Here is a 20,105-nt window from a genome sequence, read left to right as displayed (position 1 = left end):
TTAATGGGCCAAAGAGCCAGTTATAGTGCCATATGACTATGAAACCATGGCTGTTTGTGATACCTCACAAATCAGCTGCCACAACTCCTACATTAATGTGGACCACACCACTGAACTCGTTGTGGAGTCCTTTGGTACATTCTGAAGTTAGGAAAGGATTGGCATAAACATACGCCTTTCTTTACATTCTGATTGTCATTGATAATGTAAGCTGAATCCAGGTTCTGTTTGATAAACGTAAGAGTTGGCTTTTCCAGTGTTTTGGGTCCTTACATGAACTGATCAACAGAAGGAGTCACCTACTCAGGTCAGTGACTTCCTGCTAATTCTCGTCATAGCCGCAGAGGAGAGAATGTTGCCTGGGAATGGCGGCTGTCTGACTGTGGCATTGCCTTTATGCCAATAGGGTTTGTAACAGGAGATGGACACAAAATGCTGGAGTAACTCAGCAGGCCAGGCAGTATCTCTGGAGAGAAGGAATGGGTGACGTTTCGGATCGAGACCCTTCTTCAGACTGAAGACGGGTCTCGACCCGAAACGTTACCCGTTCCTTCTCTCTAGAGATGCTGCCTGTCCTGCTGAGTTACTTCAGCATTTTGTGCCTATCTTCGGTTTAAACCAGCATCTGCAATTCCTTCCTACACGGGTTTGTAACAGGGCCTCATGGACCAACCTGCAGGACTGCTCATGCCCCAGGCCCTCAGAAACCGTGCACAGTTACAGACCTATGTAGGGAGCCCCAGTCTTGAGTCTGAGTCCCGGTCACGGTTGTAGGGGTGGATCTGATGATGTGGTCAGGATATCAAGGCTTGGTGTTGACTACTGTGTGATAATTGGGCAGCAGGGTGGAGGGAACGGGGCAGGAGACTCATATAGGAGAGGGCAGGTGAGGGAGCGGTGGGGATGGATAGTCAGATGAGGCATTTTCATTTATTCATTTCGCTGGTCTGGATGAAAGTAGCCAGCCTTTATTGCCCACCTCCAATCACCCTTGAGAAGGTGGGTGTGAGCCACCGCCTTGAACTGCTGCTGCCCTTCTGGTTCGAGTAATCCCACTGCGAGTGACCTTCCGAATTTATCCCTGGTGACAATGAAGGAGCAGCAACATAGTTCCAAGTCAAGATGGCGTGTGAGTCAGAGGGGAACCTGCAGGTGGCGGTGTTACCTTGCACCTGCTGACAACATTGGTCTATCAGACAGTGCTGTGGGAGTAGACTTGGCTGGTAACTGCAGCAAATTTTGTTGATTGCACAGCCACTATGCTTCCGAGATGGAGTGAATGTTTAGGGTAGAGTATGGGGCACCAATCAATTGGCTCATTGGTCCTGGCTAATGATGAGGTTTTTAAGAGTTGTGTGAGCTGTACACATCCAGGCTCCAGAGTGGACTCATTAGGGGGTATTTAGCTCATTTGGATTTGTGCTGCAATTTGTGACCAGGACTTGTTCCACTTTGGCGGGGAGACAACGTGATGTAACCGTATTGGAACAGCTTGGCAGGGAGCTCAACTGTGTCTGGATTGCAGGCCTTTAGTCCTGTTAGCAGGCGGCCCTGTAGCCTTTGTTGTTGTACTCACAGTAATATCTTGATATTGCATGGAGTGAATTAATTTGGCTGAAGACAAGTTCTGTGATGGAGGGGACCTGAAGAGGAAGCAGTGATGGATCATCCACTCTGCACCTCTGGATGAAGTATGGGTGGCTGCTGAGAAGGGCGGCAGGAGACCAAGTGAGAGCCACTGCACAAGTAAATATTTAACTAGAAACCAGCTTACCCGAGGTAGGGTTCACCGCTGGGGATCAAGTACGACAAGGGAGGGGACCGAGGGGCGGGGGGACGTCTGTTGCTGCATGAGTGGCTGTGTGGGGAAGGGTTGGCCTTCAGGACAAGGATGAAGAGGGCTGACATCTTGAAGAGAACGTTCCTGCAATCAGAGCAGAAAGCTGGTGCGCTATTAAAAAAACGACAGCAATCACAGATGATGCTACAGGAAGTGGATTTCACAGGGGTTGAGATACTTGAGCAGTGAATTCTCAGAGGGTCAGGAAAGGATTAAGCAGATGTACTGTTAATAAAGTTTGCTGTGAGAACAATGCAGTGGTTTTCAGTGAGAGGGAAGGGAACAATTCTCCAATCCAAGGACTTTTTTCTCGAGCCTCTCCAATAACTGAGAGGACAGGGTTGAACCAGGCAGAAATTAATGAGGAAGCTGTATAGTGCTCAAAGAGTTTCATCACACTCACTCTGGCTCTGGATTTGACCCGATGGTCATTTGGTTTTGCTCTAGGAACTTTGGTGCAAAGAAATCCAGGTCACCACAGTCCAGGTTGTGTAAGCATGACCTAGCCCTGTCCCAACTCAAATGGGTACTGCCCGCGGTTGGCAAATGAGTACCAGACAGGGAGATCTCGGTGCCATCTCCCTGCAACTTACCAGATGTGATCGGACAGTGTCTGTTTCAGAAGGTCTTCAAGAGGTCAAACAGCGCAGCGGTCTCATCACTTCCTGATTAGTACGGGTGTCAGGGGTTATGGGATGAAGGCAGGAGAATGGGGTTAGGAGGGAGAGATAGATCAGACGTGATGTGCCGAATGACCTAATTCTGCTCCAATCACATATCAACCTATGAACTTTAATCCAAGATAAATCCACAAGAAATGTATTTTGATGTTAAAAGCAACGTTCATAGTGATGGACCCCTTGCTGCAATGACATTTATTTTAGATATCTTCTACCACAGACTCCACCGTCCATGTCAGTGAGCTGACATTGGCATTGATGCAACTGATGACTCCTCCAGAAATTTACAGCCCTAGTCTTTTATTTATCAATGGGATCAGGGTTAACCGTGGCTCTTTATTCGGGGACTCTGGTTGATCTGTCAGATCAAATGCACTGGGAGGAGGGTGGGGGGTGGGGCACAAACCAGTGGGGCGTGCATGGAGGCAGAGATGGGGGTGAAGTGTTGGTGGACATGGTGCAGGTAAGCAGAGGGTAATTTGGATGGTTGGGAGGGTTGGGGGAATCAAGGCAAAGCAAGCAATACTTCCCTTCCACTCCTCTCCATGTTGCCAACCCCATACCCTATCTCCGCCCAGTTCCATGAGAACTCAACCCAACCTGATATCCCAGTGGACTTTATTGGCCACCCTAACCCATGGTCTAATGCTGACAATCCCATGACCACCCGTGAGACAGTGCCTTTGAGCATGCCCTTATTTCCAGCCCTTTACATGTCTTTGGGAGTGAAGCTCTTTGCACAGAGAGCATTCCTGGAGCTTCACTCCCAAAGGCACACAGAAGCCTGGAAATAAGGGCATGCTCAAGTTCGTGGGCAGGTGGCAGAGTAGTTGGCGGGATGTTGCCAAGCTACCCTTTGCCCAGCAGACGTCTGTGGGAGAGTTTGGTGTCCCAGTGCGTGGCAGCACAGGAACAGGTCTTCGGCCCGCTGTGCCTGTGCCGACTGTAATACCGATCCAAACTAATCCCATTTGTCTTGTTCCCTCCAACACCAGCCTCCTCAGGGGTGTCTTGTCCAGGAGTGCAGGTGGGGTATTCAGCTGATGAAGGCCAAAGCCCATCTTCATCCAGCGGTGCTCCCTGCGTTTGCTTACAGACTCCACTGGAATGCGATGATGGATGATCCATCAGGAACCCCAGGCATCCCCCTTGTGAGGGATGCACGATCATTGGCTTTAGCAGCTGGGCCGAGGAGGGAGATCATTCCAGCAAATTCTGGCATGCTTTATAAATAGGCGAGACTTGTAGCTGACTGTAGCTAAATCAGCTACGGAGATCTGATGCGCTGCAACACAGCTTCATGCTAGTGGTTGCCAGACCAACCTGGTCCCCAGTCCCACCAGGGCTCCGCATCTACCGTATGCTCAGGCTGTACGATGGAGCAAGGCCCCGGCTGGCACTGCCGCCTCAGCCGCCCGCCGCCAACGCCTGCCATTTCTCCGGCCCGCCAGTCGAGGAAGCCACTTCCAAGGACAGATTTAACGGCCGGCGACCTAGCCACATTTGACAGTGTGGAGGCAGAAGGGGAGGACAGGAGCTGGCACCAGGATATCGGAGAAGATGGGCTGGTAGTCTTCAGGAGGCGTCTGGCTGCTCTGCTCCAGCATCTCCAGCACAGTGCCGCGAACTTCCTTGGACACGTCCCCCCTGATGTCCAGCAGCACGGAAACATGCTCGTCACTGGGGAAGAGAATGGTGAAACCTTTCAGTGATTAAGGGAGGAGACCACGAATGTCTCTGTTAACCTTATATTATGCTTGGGTAGCCTACAACCCAAAGGCACCAACTCCAGTTTCTGGTAATCCCCACCCTCTCATCCACCTGATTTTTCTTCCCCGCCCACTTCCATGCATACACCTTTGTCCCACAGCCTCATCACCCAGTTTCTTTCCACTCCTCCCAACTATCCCCACCCCCCATTTTCCTTTCATCCCCTTCCCCCTCCCCCCACTTTTACGTCCCCTGTTCCCTTTCACCCCATCACCCCTCCTCTTATCTGATTCCACTTCTGCACCCATTTGTCTCCAGTTCAGCTCCAGCCCTTGTTACTATTTACACTCATCTGCCAATCTCCCTTCCTCACTTGAATCCACCTAAGACTTGCTGCCCCTTCCTTTCACCTCTGTTTACCAGCTTTCTCCCCTCTACTCAATCAGTTTGAAGAAGGGTTCCAACCTGAAACGTCCTCTGCCCATTACTCTCCACAGATGTTGCCCTCCCCCCTCCTTCCCTAGGAGATAGATTTTAACTTAAAAATGTGAATAACTTGAAAAATATAACACCGATTTCAATGAAATTTCTTTCATTCGCACCAAAGGGATGACGGTGAGTAAGGTGGGCCTAAAATTGTTGCACTATCATATACCGTTTTGGCTGTAGTTCAGGAACAAACAAATAAGAGTTTTAATATATAGATATTAAAGGTTTCCAATGAAGGGAATCTGCCATCTTTATATGGTTTGACCTCTTTGTGGCTCCTGTTTGAACAATATGGTTGACTGATAAATACAAGCCAAGGATGGATGATAAATGCTGGCCAATCCGGGATGGGAGATAAATGATGGCCAATCATTGACAGGCAATGGATTTTGGCCAATCGGGGATGGGAGATACGTTGGCCAATCAGGGATGGGTAATAAATGTGGCCAATCAGGGATGAGCGATAAATGCTGGCATTGCCAGTGATGACCCAGATCCTGAAACATGAGTGATGAATAAAATATGAGAAGTTTTGATGAACTACCAACTCTATCTCCCTCTTCAGAGATATTGCCTGGGTTACTAAGAATTTCCAGCACATTCGATTATTTATTTAGATTTTTCAGATCCAAAGTATCCACACCCTCAAAATATCTGTGGGCACTGCTGTACCTTGGGGGTAGAGAGAGAGCACTACACCAGTTCATCGTTTAAGTGCACCTCTCCTGGCCAGTGGGCACTACAGACACTTAGTGGCGTAGATGGAGAGTTGTACTCTCTTGTCATCTCAGTGGTGGACACGGAGCATTACACCTCCTCATTATCAGCAGGGTTACTGCTGCAACCCTTCATTCTTCTGAAGGAATCTCATGTAGTTCCATCACAGGATAGCACAAAGATAGCTGTTCTTGTTCAATACCCCACACACAGTTCCCAATGAATAGAAACCATACCTGGCTCACAGCATCCAGAATATCTGAGAGAAATTATTGGTTAATCTACTCCAAAACAGTAGGTCTGGTTTGAAGAGAATGACAATGAAATTCAGGACCTAACTATCTATGAATACAAGACACAAAGTGCTGGAGTAACTTGGCGGGTAAACAACATCTGTGAGGAACATGGATAGGTGATGTTTCAGGTCGGGACCCTTCTTCAGAAGGACAGCAGTGGTTCACTATTTTCTACGTTTCTATGTTCAGGAACACAGCTCACTGCCTTCTCCAGGGCAATTAGGATCGGTAATGTAGCCATCTTTATATAAATAGAAAAGGCTGGAGTGTCCTTTGTTGTCAACTAACTAACTTGTCATCTCACATTTAGACAGTCTCAGTAACAGGATAAAGGGCCAGAGCCCTCTCACACTTTCAGGCTTGAGTTCCACACTCTTAGTCCTCTAAGCTACGTCACCAAGTTGCAAGTCAGATTCCTCTCAGCTGATTGAGTGGCAATGTCTCTGGTGCATACTCTGCTGGGTCTAGACTGGCGAAGGAAGGGCAGTTGGGGGCTCGACGAGGGGAGAGTTACCTGATGTCGGGGTAATTGGCCACCAGGCCGGAAACCTCCAGGCTGAGCAGGGAGCTGTCCTTCAGCTTGATGAGCTCTGACACAGAGGAAATTGCGTTGGTCAGCCGCTCGGCCTCTTCCAGTCCCTGGTGCAGTCAGAAAACAGAGATGAGCGGTCAGGACCAGGAGCAAGGTCAGGCTTCAACCCAATGAACCCTGCCCTTACCTTCCAGCGCCGCAGCTTCAGCACAGCAAGGCCGGACACCTTGGCAGCAAATTGCAGATTCCTTGCAACTTGCTTTGGTATTTGTGCCGAAATGTCCTGCTGGAAATGCCATCTTTCAGATCAAATAAATGAAGTCTCTCTTTGTTCCCTCAGAGGATCATCGTGCTTACTGTCACACAAGGCATTGTGGTGGATCCCTTCTCCAATAGAGTTAGTAGAAAAGATACCCAGCAAGGAGGTTTTAGGTGAATCCAAATAGATAGGGTTGTCTTTGGTATAAAACTTGGGGGCTTAATAACAGTTAGTCTCCTGTCTGTGGAAAGTAAGTGTGTCAGCAGTTATGAGATCTTACCCCATCGCACAGGACAGAGATTGCAGTAACATGTGGTGTGTTTTAAATACATTACTTGTTCAAGGAACATGCACGATGCACCGTTCCAGGCAACCTAATGTTTCAGGAATGTTTTCAAAAAAGGAAATGTGGTTTTCCTCTCATACATGAAAGTATGTAGGGTGAAGATAGACACAAAATCCTGGAGTAACTCAGTGGGACAGGCAGCATCTCTGAAGAGAAGGATTGGGTGACGTTTCGGGTCGAAACCATTCTTCAGTCCATTCCTTCTCTCCAGAAATGCTGCCTGTCCCGCTGAGTTACTCCAGCATTTTGTGTCTCTCTCCGATTTAAACCAGCATCTGCAGTTCTTTCCTACACAAGGTATGTAGGTTCTCCAAATTGCCCCTTCTGTGTAGGATGCAAAAGTGGGATAACATAGAACTAGTGTAGGGGTGATTGATAGTCAGCATGGCCAAATGGCCTGTTTCCACACTGTATCTCTAAACTAAACTGAAAGAAATTGACAAAGTGATGTAATTCATTTCACAACCTCTAGGTTGCACCAAAGTGCTTTCACATCAATGAAGTATAGCACGTTCACATGTTATTATCTGTAAAAGGATTTCCATTTCAAAGCCAAGAGAAGGCAAAGGAAGTTTATTGAACAGGAAGGTTGCTGACTCACAGGTGGGGGCAGCATTCTAAAGTCAACGGGAATTATCTCAATATTGAGTGAAAGGCTAGAACATTTAAGATTTGGAAGATACAGTTGGAATCATAGGGTTTTACAGCATTGAAAAAGGCCATTCAGCCTACCACATCCATGTCTTTACTAATCCCAAGATTATCTTTACTAATCCCAATAACCCACACTAGTTCCAAACGTTTTCTTTTGCCTTGGTGATTCATGTGCTTGACTAAATACATCTTAATTGCTCTGGCAAGCTCGGGAGAGCAGATTTCATTCAATGGAGCATGCGAGTGAACCAAATGATCTTAAATCAATAATTCATGTTTTTAGCGGCTGTTGACTATACTTGGATTTTTGATAGTTCCTCAGAATGTCGCTCCTCCAGCGATTGTCGACACTTTGGGCAGGAAGGTGAGTTGCCTGTATTGGTCCATTTACAGCATCCAAAATACCATTAATTCACTCGTCAAAGCAAAAGCAGATTTAGGAACAGGAGCAGCTTTGAAGACTTAGAACAAATATCCAGGAAAGAAACAACCGTCGCAAAATAAAACCGATGTTAAAGACCGAGACCTCTTTTTTGAGGTTGTGTACGGAATCTTTAGATGGTATCCTTCCTGCAGCTTATATTGCAATGTTTTACCAGACCAAAAGTAGTTAATCCCGTAGAGCTCGTGATGTTCCAATTAGGAGCATGTCAGGGTTACAGCCTCTGCCTTTTCTGTGCGCACACAATGTCTAACATTCATCAACTGCTTTCTCTGTTTTAGTATAAATAAATATAATGTCCTTTCTTTGATATTGGCCTGAAAACTTAAAATTACAATTTAGAGTTTGTAATTGTGGAGACTGGATCTGAAGGGAAGATTTAAATCATGGTGGGGGGAGGGGGGGGGGGGGAGGATTTAAAGCAGATTTTGTTTTTGAAAAACAAGGAATTGAGATCTATGGGAACTGCCACAGAAGAGGATTTGAGGCCTGGGGCAGATCAGCCATGATCCCATTGAATGGCAGTGCAGGCTTGAGGGGCAGAGGCAGAGTGGCCTGCTCTTGTTCCTGTTTTCTTACACTCATGTGTTCATTGGCACTGTCTTCAATCCTTGTACACATGACTATCACAGAGCCCCTTACAGCATAGGGATAGGCTCTTTGACCCATCACGTCATTACGAACTGTCAAGTACAAACGATACTAATTTCAAAGTGAAAGAGGGTCAGGGTCCATTAATGCTTCGATGGTGATGAGTGACGGTCTTGCCTCAGCTCACTCGCTAGGTTGCTGATAGCTGAAGAATGACCAATAGCATCATTGGTGCTAAGATCTTCATTGAGTAATGTGGCAGCTGCTGAAACGGTGTGACTTTGCTTCAAGCCTTCAGCCCCTGTGGAGTAGATCAGAACCGGGACATGGTGGAGAGGAAACACAGTGGCACACATCTCCACAAGGGAAAGGCTCTCGGCAAGACATATACTGTGGAGAATGTAGGCCTTCCTGCGATGCTGGACTTGTCTGTTGCCTAGCAGGTGCGCCTTGTCTAAAGGCAATCTCACTACATGTGTGGCACAGTAATGCAGCTAATAGTGCTGCTACCTCACAGCTCCCGAGACCCAGGTTCAATCCTGACCTCTGGTGCTGCCTGTGTGGAGTTTGCATGTTCTTCCTCTGACCCTGGCTGCTCCAGTTTCCTCCCACATCTCAAAGGTGTGCGGGTTGGGAAGTTAACTGGCCTCTGTAAATTGCACCCCTGGAGAGTAGGTGAGAGGTATGAACTGGGAGGAGTTGATGGGACAATGGGGGAATAGATTGCAGGGAAAATTAATGGGGGAATGGAAATGTTCTGCGAGCTGACATAGACCTGATGGGCTGAATGGTCGCCTTCTATGCCATCTGGAAATATAGAAATTTTCAGCTTGTGTACAACTGCTCACAGAACATTAATCTGGATTATGGTATGATATTTCAAAAGCACCAGTCCAGCTGACCTACCATGACAAATTGGTGGTCAAGGACTGAGCAGCGAGGACTATCCCTTAAACACACCGCTGATGATTTAGATGCACACCTGCACAAGCAACGAACGACACACCGTCGCACACAAAATGAGGGAGGGTCAAGGTCAGTTAATGCTTCAATGGTGATGAGTGACAGAGTTACCTCAGCTCACTCACCAGGTTGCTGAAGAGCTCCCGCAGCTGTGTGGCATCACGTGACAACCTGTGCCACACCTTCTCCCGCTCGCCAGCGTTTTTGCAGATGATCTTCTTTAGCATCAGCCGGCGGATGTACTCAATGACCACCAGACGTAGCCCCTCGACCAGCATGAACTGTGGAGGCAGCACAGAAGAGAAGCATGGTGAGCACACCCATGAACACATGGTGGCTGCAAACAGGCAGCTTAAGTTCATAAATTCATCAGATCTAGGAGCAGAATAAGGCCATTCAGCCCATCAAGGCTACTCTTCCATTCAATCATGGCTGATCTATCTTTCCCTCTCAACCCCGTTCTCCTGCCTTCGCTCCATCACCCCCGGCACCTGTACTAATCAAGAATCTGTCAATCTCCACCTTAAAAATATCCATTGACGGTCCCCATTGCTGTCCGTGGCAATGAATTTCACAGATTCACCACCCTCTGACTAAATAAATTATTTTTCAACTCCTTTCCTCCTGAGCTTCACCTCATTCATCACTACTATCCCTTCCATTATATACCTGCTTGGTTAATCTTCCCCTTTTCTTGCCCTCAAGCCTACTATACTACCAGAAACTTATTGATGCCCAATAACAAAGAAAAGTTGCACTTTGTCCAGTGTGGTCCACCTTCTCGTTTTGGAGAAACAAGGAACTGCTGATGCTGATTAACACACTAAAGGACTCAAAGCGCTGGGGTAACTCAGCAGGTCAGGCAGCATCTCTGGAGAACATGGACAGGTGACGTTCCGACTCGAGACACTTCTTCAATCTGAGGGATCAGTCTGAAGAAGGGTCTCAACCCGAAACATTACCTATCCATGTTCTCCAGAGATGCTGCCTGACCTGATGAGTTACCCCAGCGCTTTGTGTCCAACTTCTCAGTTTGTGTTTACATCCCCCACATTATTTGTCCATGGCCTCCCTCTCTCACTGTTCACACTCACTTATTGACCAGAAGAACTGGTTTACAACTTATCTCCACACTCACCCCGGTTTTACCCTAAAAGGGACATTTCGTATAAATTCCACAGACACAGCACCCGTAGTCAGGGTCTCTAGCGCTGTAGGGCAGCAACTCTACTGCTACATTACTATACCACCCTTTTGGCCCCAGTGTCACTTAGTCTTGGAGTTTCTAGATCCCAGTGAGTCCCTCACAACTACTAGCTGTAGGGTGATAACGTGCCTTTCACATTCAATCTCTCTTGTCACAAATCCACATTGTTCTGGCCTTGCTAATCCCTCTCAACCATGAAGACCAAAAATAAATTAAAAATAATGTACAAGAGGCACTGATGGATTTCCCTTCAGGCATTGTTACATCAGCAACAGAAAAAACAAGAGGAAGATAAAATGATGAGCAAGAAATAAAAACGCAGATGCAGGAAATCTGAAATAAAAACAGAAATACTCAGCAAGTCGGGCTGCCTCTGTGGAAAGAGAAACGGAGTTAAACGTGTCAAGTTGGAGATAAAATGAGCATTGTTGATAAAATGGCACAGATTGACCTACTGGTAACGAAGTTGCATTGGTTCCAACTGGGTATTGGGTAACAGCTAATTCTGGGTTATCTGTGGGTCACTCTTCCTCCCGCATAACAGCAGCTCACCATCTTCTTGCCAGGTCGAATTAGAGATGGACGGTAGGCAGGCACTAAGTGAATGAAGGAGATCAACTCTCACCTGAAAGATGGGCTCCCGGATGTGGCTGAAGTAGCTGTAGTACGTGTCGATAACAGTGCAGGTGGAATCAATGAACTCGCAGCCAGAGAGCCAGGACCCAGTCAGCAACTGGAGGAAATGAGGCTGGAGAGAGGATTCCCAGTGAGTTTAATGCCCAATAAGCAACACCAACACACAGCTAATAACAAGATTAAGCTGGCACATAACCTCGCATAAGAGAAGATGAAAATTCTTTGAATGGGTAAATGGGATTATCCTCCATTGTTTGCTCTGCCTTGCCTGGATTCAACCTTCCCAATGCAGATACGGCACGAGTTAGTGATACAGTAAAAGTTTGTTCGCCTGACTAGTTTCTGAATTGAACAGACCATTTCCAGGCCGTCTCTGAGGAAAGTCAATAGTCAGCCATCTCGGCATGGGACACAAGTCAAAGTTCCCGACCTCCTAGTGAACAGATTTTTGTTTAATGCCAATCCAAGCAGCTTCAATTACTGTTGCCAGGATTGTAAACTGATTCCCAACTCCTATATTGGCACATAGGGATCTGAACTCACTGTTTACTGGGTTCATTGGCTGAGACAATCTATTATTAACACTACCATTCCCAGAGCGTGAAACTAGTCTTTCTGGTCTAGTCTAGCCCACTCAGTGCCTTCCCAGTGCTTGCTCAGTTTAGTACCTGCAGTTCCAGAAGCAACTTATCGATCAGCAGCCTGCAGCCTTTCTTCGTAGCTCGATCCACGGCCGTGTCAATGGAGTGAGAGCCTTTCGTGCACCCGTCACTCTGCTGCTGCAACCACTGGACTGACTTCCTGAAATACAAGAGGGTGACGCCACTCAACGAGTGTCCAAATGGAACAAAAGACACAAAGTGCTGCAGCACGGTGGCTCAGCAATAAAGTTACTGCCCTACAGCGCCGGAGACCCGGGTTCGATACTGACTGCGAGTGCTTGTCTGTATGGAGTTTGTATGTTCTCCCCGTGACCTGCATGGGTTTTTTCTGGATTATCCTGTTTCCTCCCACACTCCAAAGACGTACAGGTTTGTCGGTTAATTAGCTTGATATAATTGTAAATTGTCCCTCGAGCATGTCGGATTGTGTTAGTGTGCTTGGGTCTCTGGGCACCAAAGACTCAGTGGGCCGATGGGCCTGTTTCCGCGTTGTATCTCTAAACTAAACTAAACTCAGAGGGTCAGGCAGCATCTCTGGAGAACAGGCAGCATCTCTGGAGACTCTGAAGAAGGGTCCGGACCTGAAACGTCACCCAACTTTTTTCTTCAGAGGTGTTGCCTCACCCGTTGAGTTACTTCAGCATTTTGTGTCTATCTGCAGTTCCTTAATACACAAAAGACACAAAGTGTTGGAGTAACTCAGCGGGTCAGGCAGCATCTTTGGAGAACATGGACAGGTGACGTTTCAGATCGGGGCCCTTCTTCAGACTGTTCTCCAGAGATGCTCAGTTACTCCAGCACTTTGTGTCTTTTTCTGTAAACCAACATCTGCTGTTCCTTGTATGGAACAGCTCAGTACCAGGCTCCAGACCAGTGAGCAGGTGAAGAGGCCACCATTTGAGAGACATTGATAGCATAGACAGTCAGAACCTTTTTTCCAGGGAGGAAACGTCAAACACTAGAGGCCAGAGTTATAAGGTCAAAGAGTTATAAGGTCAAAGGGAGATAGTTTAAAGGAGGTGTGTGGGGCAAATATTTTTACATGGAGAGTGGTGGTGGTGGAAGCAGATACGATGACCGCGTTTAAGAGGGTTTTAGATGGGCAATGAATACGCAAGGATTTGAGGGATATGGAGCAAATGCAGGCAGAAGGGATTAGTTTACCTAACGGGATTAGAGTAAGGGATTAGTGTATGATGTTCAGCACAGACGCAGTGGGCAAAAGGGCCTGTTCCAGGCTGTACTGTTCTGTGTCCTATGTTCTATGCCATATGTTCATCCAGCCAACAGGGACATCAAACCTCCCCCTGCAACACCTCTCCTTCATATAGACTTTACCCACGAGTGCCCCCAGTCAATCCCCAAATTCTGGTCTATTGGCTAAACGAGTGCTGGGAGCTCTCTAATCAGCGGGGCCAGGAGAAGGATGAAGCTCCATGGTCCAGCAGGCCATGAAGATAGGACATGGACCCAAACAGCAGCTTCCATTGTCCTGTACTCAGGAACTGTAAGAAATGCAGGGATCATTCTCTTGTCCAAGGTATCTGACCAACATCCAACAGATGGGCGGCACGGTAGCACAGCGGTAGAGTTGCTGCTTTACAGCGAATGCAGCGCCGGAGACTCAGGTTCGATCCTGACTACGGGTGCTGTACTGTAAGGAGTTTGTACGTTCTCCCCGTGACCTGCGTGGGTTTTCTCCGAGATCTTCGGTTTCCTCCCACACTCCAAAGACGTACAGGTATGTAGGTTAATTTGACTGGGTAAATGTAAAAAATTGTCCCTAGTGTGTGTAGGATAGTGTTAATGTACGGGGATCGCTGGGCGGCGCGGACTTGGTGGGCCGAAAAGGCCTGTTTCCGCGCTGTATATATATGATATGATATGATATGATATGATGAGAGTGCTGAAGATAGACACAAGGTGCTGGAGTAACTCAGCGGGGCAGGCAGCATTTCTGGAGAAAACAGATGGGTGATGTTTCGGATCAGGACTGTTCTTCAGGCTGATCAGATCAGAGATAGACACAAAGTGCTGGAGAAACTCAGCGGGTCAGGCAGCATCTCTGGAGAAAGTTTCGATTCGGGACCCTTCTTCAGACTGATCAGGTCAGAGGGCTGCTGGTACCTGAATGCGATACAGTTGTTGACGGCAGCCAGGAGGTACAGCAAGTAATACTTAGGCTGCGAATCCTTGCTCCGCTCCTTCCCAAAACAGATTACAGCCTCTCGCAACCTAAAAGATAAACCAGGTCATTAAAGCGGGAGTGGTTCGGGATAGGCAGAGTCTGATACAGTCTATGCTTATTGCAGGTAGCCACCTGCAGAGGGTAAATGCACTAACTGTTTGCAGTGAGCAAACGCAGAGGCATTGTGTGTGCATAACATTAAATGCCCCCGCTATTGCAGGCATTAGTTTTGTTCTGAAGTATATTTCAGGGATCTGCAAGCTGAACGGAAGGAGACGCAAATATTAATGAACATTATATGTATCACAACATCACAATTCATGCAGCTCGGTGAAACACTGACAACCTGGAAAGATAATGAAGCATTTTTTAATGAAAAGAAACTTTCAACCATTGCAAATTTTTATGAATGATGCATTCAATTTATCATAGTGTGTATTGTGGGATATCCTTGGATTGCAGTATTTTTGATAAATTGGTTCTGTCATAGCAAAATATTCAGTCCATCGGAATTCCAGTTTGGATAATGGTTTTCAAGTCACGAAAACAGAGAGTGGACAAGTGGAAAAGAGTTGAGATTGCAGCAGCTCATCTCTCCAGAGCTGGTTGAAATTATTTTCTCATTAATTTTATTTCCTCTTCTCCCCCCTCTCCACCCCGCCTGACTAAGGGTGCTGTCTGTACGGAGTTTGTACGTTCGACGTGGCGGCACAGTAAATGCTGGTCCAACCAGCGTGAAAAGTCAACTTCACGACCAGTTGTGTGTTCAACTTCAGCTCCAAACAATGACTTATCCGTTACCAATAGATTATCTCAGGAAATCATGGCACATCTTGGATGTGAGTTGAGAACAGTGGAGAAGATACAACTTCTTCCTCCATTTACCTAGTGGAAGTTACCTGTAGAGGAAGGTCTCGAGTTCCTGCAGAGCCATCATCACCACTTGGTCCCTGAGACGGTCGCCAATCATAATGGCCACCTGGACATTCTCCTCCAGCATCTGGTTGGAAAAGGGCAACGTTTGAAGGTCAATGCAAGCGCACACTAAGCATATCGCAACACATCCTTTGACATTCTCCAGGAGTCATTTCATGACTGAATGATACCTGGATTAGAGTATTAGCTATAAGAAGCAGTTGGACATTCTTGGATTGTTTTCACTAGATCATCAGAGGCTGAGGGGAGACCTGATAGAAGTATATAAAATTAGGAGAGGCATAGATAGGGTTGACAGTCAGAACTTTTTTTCCCAGTGTGGAAATATCAAGTGCTAGAGGCATAGCTTTAAAATCAGAGGGGAACAGTTTAAAGGAGACATGCAAGGCAATTTTTTTTACACAGTGTTGAGGGGTGCCTGGAACATGCTGCCAAGGTTGATGGTGGAAGCAGATATGTTAGTGGCATTTAAGAGGCTTTTAGATAGACAGACCTATAGATATGCGGGGAAGGGAGGGAAATGGATCATGTGCAGGCAGAGGAGTCTGAAGAAGGGTCTCAACCCGAAACGTCACCCATTCCTTCTATCCAGAGATGCTGCCTGTCTCACTGAGTTACTCCAGCATTTTATGGCCATTTTAGATTACCTGAACTTGGCATCATATTCGGCACAGACATTTTGGGCCAAAGGGCCTGTTCCTGTGCTGTGTTCCTTGAAACCCCTGCACTGACCACAACGCTGAAGCGGGTGAACCGTTGCTTGCTCGCTGTACACTGACCTGCGTCACAATAGCCGGCAGGCTGGAGTGGTAGTAGCCCTCGTGGTCGGACTCTGGCTCCCCTTCACTATACCAGTCGCTCACCTCAGCTTCCAGCGCCTTCTGCATCCAGTCCGACACAGCCACCTGCAATGGACAAGCAACACACATCAAGGCGTTGTGTCAAACCCTGCTGCCTTCTCTGCAACTTTTACCCAATTGCACAGCTTCCCTCAAGCAAAGCTCTGCTTCCAATGCAGGGCAGATTTATTACCCTGGCCTTGTCTTTTATACTTGGTCTGTGCCTGTGCTGGACATACAGCTGGGGGCTGGTTGTGCAATGGCCTGGCTCATGTGGTGAACTGGAGACAATGGCACCAGGTCATTTTGTCTCTGCATAGTCATGGAATTGTACAGCATAAAAACAGAAACGACAACCCACCACATCCATACCAAACATCATGCCCATCTATACTAATCCCACGCTTGCATTCATTCCCTATCCCTCTGTGCCCTGTTCATTCAAGTGTCGGTTCGGATGTCTCGTAAATGTTGCAACTGTTCCTGCTTCCACCATCTCCTCTGACAGTTCATTCTATATTACACTTTGTGTGAAACGCTTACCCACAGATCTGCTTTCAATCTCCTACCTCTCACTTTAAACCTGTATCTTTTGATACCCCTTTGGACTCTCTGCTATTAACCCCGTCCACGTCACACATAATTTTATACATCTCTTCATGTCATCTCCTAGACTTTACAATGTCTCCTTCTAACTCAAGCCCTCCAACCCATCAACATCATTGAGAATTGTTACTCCATCCTCTTAATCACGACATTCCCTGGAATAGGTGAGTGGGTGCCGGCATTCTCTCCCGAGGAAGGCAAATCACTCAGCAGGTCACCTGCTCACTCAGATGAATGAGCTTGTACTCAGACACCACTCTGTGAGATTCACAAGTGGCGCAATGGTGCTTTTTGTCACATGTGCATCTGCACAGTGAAATTCTTTTTCCATATTTACACATGCAGGCGCCATCATGTTTCGGCGCCATTTCCAAAGTCCAAAGTCTTGTCCGCCCACGCGCTCAGTCCACCAGAGCAGTTCCCAATCCCGGTAGGCCCCAGCCTCCTATATGGCCTCCCTCCATCGCCTTTCACCAGATCGGCCCACGAACTCGCCCGGCCATCTTCGTGTCCCAGGGGTGCCTCCTGCAGACGGCCTTGAAGGTGCTGGAGGCATTATCCCTGGATCACCGTCCTACCACCTCTTGCTCCTGGCGTCTGTCTATTCGGCAGCTCTCTCCCGGTTCCGCGGTCCGCCAGGCCTTCAGACCGGGTCCTCCGGCCGGTTCCCGATTCCACAACCGCGGCACCTCAGGAAGGCCTAACTTTGGTAGAATGGGCCACAAAGGATTCTGCTGCAGATTCAGCAGGTGCAGTTACTGGGGCGGACCTGTTAATGCTGCCACACAGGAGGGGGAATGATCAGACCAGCTATAAATGCAGGCTGCACAGGGTGCAACTGCCACAGATAGCTGCAATGCATCAACTTTCCTCTCCACAGATATCCACTCAACAGCCCTCACCGTCCTGAAACTTGAAGTTGTGGATTCAAACCATTCCCTCTGTCCTTTACCAAGCAACATATCAGAAGCACCTACACTTTGTTATCCTCATGTGAGATTTAGCCGGGCTGAATCTCACCACAGATTCTTGCATCTTCTCACTGTTTTTCTCTTCCCTTCTGCCCAGTTCTCTTCCCTCTTTCTTCAGCCCCATCTCCAATCCCCCCTTTGCTCTTCCTGCCCACTCTTTAAATCTCCCTTTTCTTGTCCCCTCCCCAGCCCCTCTCCTCTAGCCTGACATTCCTTCAGCATCATTTCTAGAGCAGATTGTCTGCTAATAGTCACCCCTCCTGTGGAGAAATTGGCGACATGTTTCCTACAACATAAGTTCCCAAATAGCTGTGAACTGCTTTGGGATATTTTGACAGGGATTTGCAAGTCTTTCATAAACATGTCTTTCCCTTTCTCCTTCCCGCCCCTTCTGCCCTGTCAGTCTCCATCTCCATCCTCCCCCCTGCCTCTCTCCTCTCCTCCCATCCTAGCTCCCCTCTCACTGTCTAACTCCATGTTCCTACCCCTCTATTTCACCTTCCCTCAATTCTTCCACCTTCCTTCCCCATCACTCCTCTGCCTTCTCCCCACCTCCTATTTCTTCTTCACTCCCTTTCTTGCTGCACCTTACACTCTATTCCATCTTCCCTCAACTCCTGCATCCTCCTTTCTGCCACTCCTCCCTCTTCTCCTCCTTTGCTCCCCTTTCTTTTTCCTCTCTCCACTCTCTTCCTCACCTCTTGCCCTTTTCTCCTTCTCCTCTCATGGTCACTTTTCCCAGCCTTCTTAAAATAATACTTGAATTTAAATCCTGCCTGGTTTATGCTTTGTCCCCTGTCTTTGGATCAAGGCAGCCAGCTCCATACCAGCCTGGTAATCTAGCCACTACACTAGAGTAACCCAGCACTCACCTCTTTCTCTATGAGCCCAGTTTCACACTGTGAATCACTGCTTTGATTTCCCTCAGGAGTATTTATGTGGCTGCTGCTTAAAGTTATGGTTTTTACAAAAAGCATCAGATAAATCCAAGTCCTGACGGGTTCTCCCAAGGTCAAAGCCTTGTGGACTCACCCGGACGGCGTTCACGTATTTATTCTGCAGCTGGTCCAGTGCATCCTGAGAAATGAGGGGGCCCAGTGAGGCAACATCAACGTCAGGAAAGAGATCCGGATGATCCATCATTTCAGGACTGCTGGGGGAAAAGAAAACAAAAAGAAAAACAGGAAGCAGGGATGCGATAACACTATCAGGAAGGATCAACGTTTGGAGACATTGACTGAACGTAGTACAAGCACAGGCTGCTTCATAGACGGGCGGGGCTCCTTCCCTTCAATCACTGGATATTTCCTGTCAGTCGGAATGTGTAAAACCAAGGAGGGGAATGTAAGGGAGGAGGACAGTTTAGTTGAACAGTGAAAGGAGAAACAAACTGAAAGCACAGGATCTTTGGAATTTCGTAGAATAGGAGTGATCTTATTGAAATGTACAAGATCCACAGCAGAAGACTACAGATGTAATGTGGGCAGAAAGGATTGGTACAGCCAGGTACAATGGTCAACACCTGATGGGCCAAAGGACCCATTCTGTGCTGCATGACTCTACCACTCGACGAATCAGTCATAGGGAAGTTATTGAGAAATGGGCGGCACAGTGTAGTGTCTGGTAGAGCTGCTGCCTCACAGCGACGGAGACCCAGGTTCGATCCTGACCTCGGGTGCTGCCTGTGTAGATTTTGCACATTCTCCCTGTGACTGCGCGGGTTTCCTTCCAGGTCCCCTCTCACATCCGAAAGCGTGCAGTTTTGTAGGTTAAATGGTCTCTGCAAATTGACTCTAGTGTGTAGGGAATGGGTGAGAAAGTGGGATAACATAGGACTGGTGATTAAAGGTCAAGGTGGTCTCGATGGGCCCACGGGTCTGTATCCATGCTGTATCTCTGCGACTAAGCTAAACCTCCAATTGTGGGAGATTTTCGAATGAGGGGACATGGTTAGAGGGGAGGTGGCCATTTATAAATGTGCCTTGGAGCTCCTGCTCACAGACTGTGGTGAAACACTGGAATTCTTCACCCTGGAAGGTTGTGGAGGTCAGATCATTGGGGGGGGGTATTTAAAGAGGAACTAGGTAAGGAGATGCTTGGGACAGATCGGCCATGTTCATATTGAACAGTGGGGCATATTCCTGCACCTATTTCCCTCAGCTCTTACAAGGACCATGGATACAAGCCATTCGGCCCACCCTGTCCATGGAGACTGTTGGTCACCTATTCACACAAGTTCCAAGTTACCCCACTCTCTCATCTACTCTCGACACACTAGGAGCAATTTACAGAGGCCAATTAACCTACAAACCCACACATCTTTGGGATGTTTAGATTAGTTTAGTTTATTGTCACGTGTACCGAGGTACAATAAAAAGCTTTTTTGTTGCATGGTTTCCAGTTAGAGGAAAGACTATGCATGATTACAATCAAAGCTTCCACAATGTAGAGATACAGGATAAAGGGAATAGCATTTAGTGCAAGATAAATTCCAATAAAGTCCGCTTAAAGGTAGTCCAAGTGTCTCCAATGAGGTAGATG

General features: G+C 47.5%; 1 protein-coding gene across 3 annotated transcripts in view; it reads right to left on the bottom strand.

Moving 5' to 3' along the window:
- Window positions 1-2,665: 2,665 nt before the first annotated feature.
- The window catches only part of exoc3l1 (exocyst complex component 3-like 1), a 47,693-nt gene continuing 30,253 nt past the window's right edge, over window positions 2,666-20,105 (bottom strand). For 2 of the 3 annotated variants that reach the window (XM_078401702.1, XM_078401700.1), the window contains 9 exons: window positions 18,597-18,717; window positions 15,928-16,053; window positions 15,112-15,212; window positions 14,152-14,259; window positions 12,031-12,163; window positions 11,352-11,474; window positions 9,645-9,800; window positions 6,247-6,371; window positions 2,666-4,200 (listed from right to left, as the gene is read on the bottom strand). In XM_078401702.1, the coding sequence (XP_078257828.1) occupies window positions 4,014-4,200; window positions 6,247-6,371; window positions 9,645-9,800; window positions 11,352-11,474; window positions 12,031-12,163; window positions 14,152-14,259; window positions 15,112-15,212; window positions 15,928-16,053; window positions 18,597-18,717 (1,180 nt within the window). In that variant the 3' untranslated portion in view covers window positions 2,666-4,013. The remainder of the gene's footprint in view (window positions 4,201-6,246; window positions 6,372-9,644; window positions 9,801-11,351; window positions 11,475-12,030; window positions 12,164-14,151; window positions 14,260-15,111; window positions 15,213-15,927; window positions 16,054-18,596; window positions 18,718-20,105) is intronic. The other variant, XM_078401701.1, reaches the window with a different exon arrangement.

This window comes from Rhinoraja longicauda, chromosome 6 (assembly GCF_053455715.1).
Source record: "Rhinoraja longicauda isolate Sanriku21f chromosome 6, sRhiLon1.1, whole genome shotgun sequence".
Lineage (NCBI taxonomy): Eukaryota > Metazoa > Chordata > Chondrichthyes > Rajiformes > Arhynchobatidae > Rhinoraja > Rhinoraja longicauda.
The sequence above is the reverse complement of the archived record's forward strand: the minus strand, read 5'-3'. Positions and strand labels throughout refer to the sequence as shown.